The sequence below is a fragment of the Fusarium phalaenopsidis genome, assembly GCF_050370095.1.
Source record: "Fusarium phalaenopsidis strain FUZ10S chromosome Unknown contig_32304, whole genome shotgun sequence".
Classification (NCBI taxonomy): Eukaryota; Fungi; Ascomycota; class Sordariomycetes; order Hypocreales; family Nectriaceae; genus Fusarium; species Fusarium phalaenopsidis.
The window spans coordinates 3,701,267-3,708,628 of record NW_028145404.1 but is presented as its reverse complement, the minus strand read 5'-3'; the positions used below and the strand labels follow the sequence as shown (position 1 = coordinate 3,708,628).

The following is a 7,362-nucleotide window of genomic DNA, read 5'->3' as shown; positions in this document are numbered from 1 at the left end:
TCACCGTGCCACTCGCGTGCCCAGCTTGCCGGTTGACAGGAATCCTCGGTTGCCCATCTCACCCCTCCAGCCAATGCCCAGTGACCCAAATATGATCCTCCCGTCTGGTGTCACCTCGACGTCGCCGCCCGACGTCCCGGTGCCGCTGCTGTCCTCCACCACGAAACACACCTGCTCCACCTCGCCCGGGTGCAGCACCGGTTTGGTGCTCCCGCTCGCCTCCCAGTTGCAGTCGCGGTACCGCAGCCCGGGCTCTGTGTCCAGCACCACCTTTTCCAGTTGCACCACGTCCTCGCTGCAGTTCTCCAGCTGTGCTTCAAGCGCCCACCGCCGCGGCTGTCCGTCGCCGTCCGCAGCCTTGAGAGGTCCGACCTTTGTGCGCACAATCAGTGACGCCTTGCAGATGAACTGATAGAGCTTGCGGAACGTCCTTGTGCGCCCACTCGTCTCAGTAGCCTCGTAGTAGCTGACCGTCACCGCCAGGACGTGGTTGCCCTCCTCCTTGAGGTCGAATGAGACGACCCTCTGCAGCGTGCCGCCAGAATCGAGGTCCGCCTCAGGTTTGTCGGTGGGCGGACCGAGCTCGAGGCGCTGGACGGCACCCAAGCCGGGCGTCTTCATCTCGGCCTCGATGCGCACATCGCGGATGTTCTTGGGTACGTCCGGCAGAAGGTCATTGTTGGCGCAGAGCGTGCAGCTAAACGTCTCGCCAACGTATGCCGAGCCAAACGACACGGGAAGGTTGACGATGGGGCTGAGGAGGAATGGAGACGGGTTCGAGGTAGTTCCGGAGCGGTAAGCAAGCGATGCCGGAGCTGGGGCTGGCTTGATGGTCGCGCCTATCGAGGAGGGAGGATCGATGGGATACTGAGTGACAAGCGAAGGGCGAGATAGTCTTGAGCAGCACCATTGCAGGTTAGACCCGAAGCAGTCATATGGAGCCGCGTAAGATAGACAGGAGCATAGCTCACCGAAGGACCTTGAGAGAGATGGAATGAGGTTCCTTGACGGGATCGTGAGAGGGGTATCGTTGATGGCTCATCTTGCCATGTTGCAGCTCTAAAGCGACTACGGGGACGGCACAGAGCTGTGGTCTTTGCGTGTTCAATGGTGATGGTCTTGTCTTGGTCAAAAGAGGTTGGAGTTGCGATGGTGCTCATGCCACCAAAGGTTGGTCTTATCGATAAGACCTGCCCCTCACCAGCCACACTCCTTCAATCATACCGAGCTACATGCGAACAGTCCGAATCGCTTCTCATGAAATCTACAGATTCACTACGAGTACTAGAATGATATTAAGCAGATTAACCGTCCTGGGTCGTCATAGTTTGACGACCCCTCAATTGGATCAAGTTGATATGGCCAGGATAGATAGATAGTCTCAACCTGTAATAGTTATTTCAAAAACAATCTTTTGCGACCTACTAGAGAGCAATGCGGTGCGTGCTAGCTTGCACGGCGGCATCCATTCCAAACGACGCGCCGAGACTGTTCCCTAGGTACCGAGCAACTAGAATTCGCATACGAGAACCTGAATCAACGCCCTCTTTTTCGTAATGCAAGCCGGAGCGTTTACGTACAGAACCAAAGCATTCCAACACCAGCAAGCAAGTCTTTCTTTTCTTCAAAGGAGGGCCGTGGCCGTTTCTGTGAGGGGGGAGGGAGGGGGCACGCCCTTTAGAGGCCTGGAGGAGGGGGAACCTGCAAGGAGATGTTAGTCAGTTGCTGCACACGGCGCAAGATGCATTCAGGCTGCTTGAGAGTGGACGGAGTCCCACTCTCTCGGGGTTCCACATACCGCGCCGTAGCTCCCTCCAGCCGCAGGGGGAGACCCGGAGGGTGGAGGTGGTGGAGGCGCCGAGCTGGGCGGCGGAGGCGGCGGAGGAGCTGCCTCACTCGGGGGCGGAGGAGGCGGTGAAGCCGATTGCCCAGGAGCGCCTGCAGGAGAGCCCTGGCCCTGCGTTTGAGCTTGTGCCTGGGCTCCATAGTACTGCTGATACATGGCGACATAGCTGCAGAACGTGGTTAGCATCGGTCAACCAGAGTGTTGAGTCAACACGAGGGGCTTGAGAGAGGGGTACTCACTTAGCATATCCGCCATAGGCTGCATAGGGATCTGCTCCTCCATAGTACTGGGCGTACTGAGCAGCGTAGTCGGCGGCATTGGTTGGGCTGTTGACACCAGGAGGTGCCGGGCTGTTGTTGGAAGCACCGCCGGAGCCAGAGCCGTAGCCACCATAGCCGCTACCACCATGAGAGCCGCCATAGGAGTTATGAGAACCTCCGTGAGAGCCGCCGTGAGAATGATTACGATCACCTCCATAGCGGTCACCTCCATAGCGAGGGGGGCGGCTCTTGAATTCTTCATACTGCTCCTTGACGTTGGCGATCAGATCCTCGCAGAGCTCCTTGGCCTTTTCGACCATGTTGGCATCAGGTCCCCTAATAGCATGTTAGCCAATTGTGTCGAGATGCCCATTGAGATTCCCTTACGTGACATGGAGGAACATGTCCTCGTCACTTTCTCTATTCGTGGCTGCTTCCAAGTAGCCAGATCCTCGGCCCTTGATCTGCACACGACATCCAGTCTCTTGCTGAATGTGCTTGACGTAGGCACCACCATGTCCAACAACCTGAGCGCGCAGGTTGAATCCATGAACAGGCTCTAGGGTGATCGGGATCTTCTCTTCGGGCCATTTGCGCTGTGGTATGTGTCAGTTTGTCCATCTTACACAGTGGCTGTAGTTTCTCACTCGTCCAAATTCGTCTCGTTCCACTTGCTCCTGGTCTCGGCGGCGGAAACGTCGCTCATCGACGAGCTGGGGAAGTTCCTGCTGGATTAGCTCATTGATTTTGGCGACAGCCGACTCCAAGCCTTGCTTGGATGTGCTTGTGACGTGAAGGTAGAGCGGAGGGTTCTGTAGGACTCGTCAGCGACATATCTCTCTGAACGAAAGCACACTTACAGCAGCTGTGGCCATGCTCTTATTAGGATAGTAATTGCCGCGAGTGGTGACATCTTGCAAAGTCAACATGAAATCCTACAACAACAGTGAAAGGAATTGCGTACCAGCGCCGGTCTCGTCTTTAATCTAAATCAAGCGGGAGTCAGCAGGAGCAACGAAGGGGGTGTCGAAGCGAGCTATCAGGCTGTGTAAGCATGATATCCTCGATTCAAAGTGCAAGAGGCAATCCGACATGGCGAGTCTGGGAGGATCAGTGGATTTCAATGAGTATTTACCATTTTCTGCGTGGACCCCTTGGTAAGGAGGTAGCGGTTCCTCAAGTCGTTTACTTCAATGTCCTGGATATAGTCGCCATCTGCGACATACATCTCCCCGTTAAGCGCAGGAGCTGTCTTTGAGGAGCTTTGCGAAGTCGGCGCGGGAATGGCGGGGGAGGATTCGGCGGGCTTGATCGGAGGGACATCAACGTGTTGGATTCCTTTGCGAGCTTGGAGCTGCGCATTGATTCTAGCCGCAGCGGCAGCTGGGAGACACGTTAGACACAAGTTTGAAGGAAGAAGCGGTCGCGAAAGTGGCCGCGAAGCAAAACAACACACGTACCAGCAGCAGCGGCGGCATCGGCAGGTGACTTTTTAGGATCAGAACCTCCATCGTTTCCAAGGGGGCTGCGGTCCCTTCCAGGCTCAGATCGACGCGCCGGAGGAGATCGAGAGCGGCGGTCGAATCGCGAGGCCCTCTTGGGCTCTGGTTCGGTCTGGTCGAAGCGCGAGCGCTTCACCGTTCGGCGTTCGGTATCATCCATGGCGCGCGAAGCACGTGTGTGCTCAGAACGAGATTGGGCCGTCTGTCACGAGGCGTGTCTGCCCTTGTGAATCTCTAGAAAAAGAGTCTATTGCGAACGATCCGTGTCGTCGTGTAATGATGCGATTCTTCGAGAGTCTGCGTAAAAAATCGGTAACCGAAGCGCTCGTGTATCGAAGTGGAGCTGTTCTCGTAGATGCGAAAAGAAAGGCTGGTTGGTTTGGTTTGATTTGGTTGGTGAGGGTCTTTCTCCGGCGCCAAAGCCTCACAAAGGTTGTCGCCTCATGCACGGACCTCCTGCCAGCCTTCCGCCACATGTGGCGGTGCGAGACATGCGTCGGCGCGAAACCGGCGCCCTTGAGAGCGGGCAGCAGTTTTGAGGCCGAGATTGAGCACAGGCTTCAGTGCGAAAGGTGAGCAACAAATGTGCCCTCATTGGACGATGGATGCTGCTGTGGCGCAGCCTTGCATGGGTTCGTGGACAGATCTGGGGAATCTGATGGCAGTTGGATTGAGAGCTGTACATTTGTGCGACTAGACAACGGCAGCCATTGTGCGGTCACATGGACAGCGTCACCTCTAAAAATTTGATTTTCCAAAGTTCAGAAACCCGTTAGATTGCCTCTATCAACCCTCAAACAACCTTCTCGTCAGCGAAAAGCTCCATCCATCCGCTGGGCTTCAGCGCTTTCGCGGGGCTGTGATAACAAGCTCCAGCGGAACCCTGCTGAGCTGATCCGTGCCCGCAAACCCCGACCGTCTACCCCATCCACACCTCCTCCGGTCACCGGCCTATCGGTGGCCCATTGATTTTTTCGGCCTTTCCCTTTCCTCCCCTTGAGTCACGATCTCTATCCATCCTTTGCCGATCCAATTGCTATTTCTACCGCCTCTGGGAAGCATCTTGTTCTGGCTAGAGAACCATCCCGTTCTCCTGTCTCTTCAAGATGGCCTCTCTACGGCCCTTGGCCGCGTCCCTCTGCAGGGCAGTCTCCACGAGGGGTGTCGTCTCTGTGCGGCATAGCTCCTCGTCGACCTCTGCCATCGCCTACAAGGCCCTTCGTCGTCGCTCTGCGCCTCTGCCCGTGAGCGACAGCCCTCCAGTCTGGTCTGCTCAGGCCGCCGTCTCCAACATCCTCTACGAGACCCCGGTCCCCTCTACCGCTCCTCCCAAGCGCCACATCCTCAACTGTCTGGTCCAGAACGAGCCCGGTGTCCTGTCCCGTGTCTCTGGTATCCTGGCTGCCCGTGGCTTCAACATTGACTCTCTTGTCGTGTGCAACACCGAGGTCAAGGACCTGTCCCGCATGACCATTGTCCTCACTGGCCAGGACGGTGTTGTCGAGCAGGCCCGCCGACAGCTTGAGGATCTCGTCCCCGTCTGGGCTGTCCTCGACTACACCAACGCTGCCCTCGTCCAGCGTGAGCTCCTGCTCTGCAAGATCAACATCCTTGGCCCCGAGTACTTCGAGGAGCTCCAGGCCCACCACCGCGAGATCGCTGCTGGTGACCTCGAGGTCGACTACGCCCACGAGGCCATCGAGCGCAGCCTGTCGGATACCGCCAAGGACTTCCACCCCAGTAAGCTGGCCATCAGCCAGGCTCTCCGACACAAGCACGAGCATCTCAAGTCCATCACCTACTTTGCTCACCAGTTCGGTGGCAAGGTTCTGGATATCAGCACCAACAGCTGCATTGTCGAGATGTGCGTCATCCACCCCTTACTCTACCTTTTCGATATACTGACATCCACTGTAGTTCCGCCAAGCAGTCCCGTATCGACTCGTTCCTCAAGCTGATTGCCCCCTTCGGCATTCTCGAGTCTGCCCGCACTGGTCTTATGGCCCTGCCCCGATCACCCCTGACTGAGGCTCCTGAGGAGACCATCGTCAAGGAGGCTGACGAGGTTGTCGACGCCAGCCAGCTCCCCCCTGGATAAGTCACGATATCATGGATGGTGGCCCGGCCCCATGGCGTCCGGCGAGGAAAGGATTTGGTTTAGTTGATTTAATTCCAATGACTATTTTGTTGTTCGTACGCCAATGCTCCGCCTCCAACCCAGTGTAGAAACAAAAAAGACACCAGACATGTACACATTTTCCGTTTAGAACTTGCCCTTGTTCACGACAAATCCCTCGAGAGCGGCTGGGTATTGTCAGTGTTTGGTCTGATAAAGATTGTGATGAATACTTACAAACAGCGGCCCAGAGACGGTTCTCGGCCTCAGGGAACACCAGAGATCGAGGGCTGTAGAAGACCTCATCAGCGACCTCCTCAGGGTGTCGAGGAAGGCAGTGCATGAACTTCCAGTCCTCCTTGGCACCTCCTCGCTTGGCAAGGTCGTTGGTGATCTGGAAACCAGCAAAGTCCTTGAGTCGCTTCTGGGTATCGGCCTCCTGACCCATAGACACCCAGGTGTCGGTGACCAGCACGTTGGCGTCCTTGACAGCCTCCTCGGGCACGTTGGTCTCGAGGAGCTTGCCAGGGGAGATGACGCCCTCAGCAGCAGAGTTGATGAGCTGCCTCATGACATCAGGGATCTCATATCCCTTGGGAGCGGCAACCGAGATGTCGACGCCCATCTTGACACAGCCAATGGCCAGGTCGAAAAGAACATTGTTGGCATCTCCAACCCAGGCGACCTTGAGGCCGTTCAGACCAAGGCTAGCTCCCGTGGTGTTGTTGGCCGGGAATGTCTCATGGAGAGTGAGGAAGTCGGCAATGGTCTGAAGAGGGTGAAAGTCATCGGAGAGGGCATTGATGACAGGCACGCTCGAGTGCTTGGCAAGGGTAGCGACATCGGAGTGAGGTCCAACTCGAGCCACCATGCACGAGGTCATGGAAGAGATGACAACAGATGTGTCATAGAGGGACTCGTTCACCTTATCGAGTATTAGCACTAAACCACGTTGGTGGTCACGATTAAACCACTCACACCAAGTTGAATATCATCCTTGCCCAGGAACATAGGGTGACCGCCAAGCATAGTCACAGCAGCTTCAGTAGAAACTCGGGTACGGGTGCTACGCTTGCTGAACATCATAGCAACGGCCTTGCCAGCGAGGCCACCACTGAGCATGCTATGAGGAGCTCCGCCCTTGACAGCAATCTTTCGGGTGTTGGCATCACGGACCAGGTTGGCAAACTCGGTAGGAGTCAGATCAGCAATGGTCATGAGATGCCTCGGGGTAGTGGCCTGTGAGTAGGCTCGCTTCTGAAGGCCATTGACGGCACCTCGAGCGATTCGGAAAGCAGTGGACTTCATGGTGAGGGGATGGGCTGGCGGGGTCAGTCAGAGGTCTATATGGTCTCTAGGAGTACGGCACTTACAGATCAGATGTCTAGGTATATCAATGAAAAGAATTGAAAGAGTTTATGCGAGATCGAGTGACGAAGTTTTATTGAGCCAACAGCTGGAAGAGTCATGCTGCATGCAGAGAGCGAGCTCCCGGACCGCGGATCGCCTTCTAACCAATGAGGGACCACGAGAGCTATCAAGACCCATTTTTATCTTTTACTCAACGTACAATTTCTGTAATATTTTATCACAGCTGTTTCATAACCGTAGAGCTTTTCCTAGCTTTTTAAACTATAT

General features: G+C 55.8%; 3 protein-coding genes across 3 annotated transcripts; 1 reads left to right on the top strand and 2 right to left on the bottom strand.

The window, feature by feature from the left end:
* LRP88_10412 (uncharacterized protein) lies at positions 1 to 3,768 on the bottom strand (the record flags this gene model as incomplete). Its single annotated transcript, XM_083246875.1, has 10 exons — positions 1 to 895; positions 972 to 1,068; positions 1,795 to 2,012; positions 2,086 to 2,442; positions 2,494 to 2,702; positions 2,754 to 2,918; positions 2,970 to 3,019; positions 3,071 to 3,092; positions 3,242 to 3,489; positions 3,567 to 3,768. The coding sequence occupies 10 exons, from the start codon at positions 3,766 to 3,768 to the stop codon at positions 1 to 3; spliced, it is 2,463 nt and encodes an 820-aa protein (XP_083097988.1).
* A 946-nt stretch (positions 3,769 to 4,714) lies between these two features.
* LRP88_10411 (acetolactate synthase regulatory subunit) lies at positions 4,715 to 5,706 on the top strand (the record flags this gene model as incomplete). The annotated part of the gene is made up of 2 exons (XM_083246874.1): positions 4,715 to 5,472; positions 5,526 to 5,706. 2 exons carry the CDS (start codon positions 4,715 to 4,717, stop codon positions 5,704 to 5,706), a joined length of 939 nt encoding a protein of 312 aa, XP_083097987.1.
* Positions 5,707 to 5,871: 165 nt separating this feature from the next.
* Positions 5,872 to 7,032, bottom strand: LRP88_10410 (ornithine carbamoyltransferase; the record flags this gene model as incomplete). Its single annotated transcript, XM_083246873.1, has 3 exons — positions 5,872 to 5,912; positions 5,962 to 6,649; positions 6,703 to 7,032. The coding sequence occupies 3 exons, from the start codon at positions 7,030 to 7,032 to the stop codon at positions 5,872 to 5,874; spliced, it is 1,059 nt and encodes a 352-aa protein (XP_083097986.1).
* Positions 7,033 to 7,362: the final 330 nt, after the last annotated feature.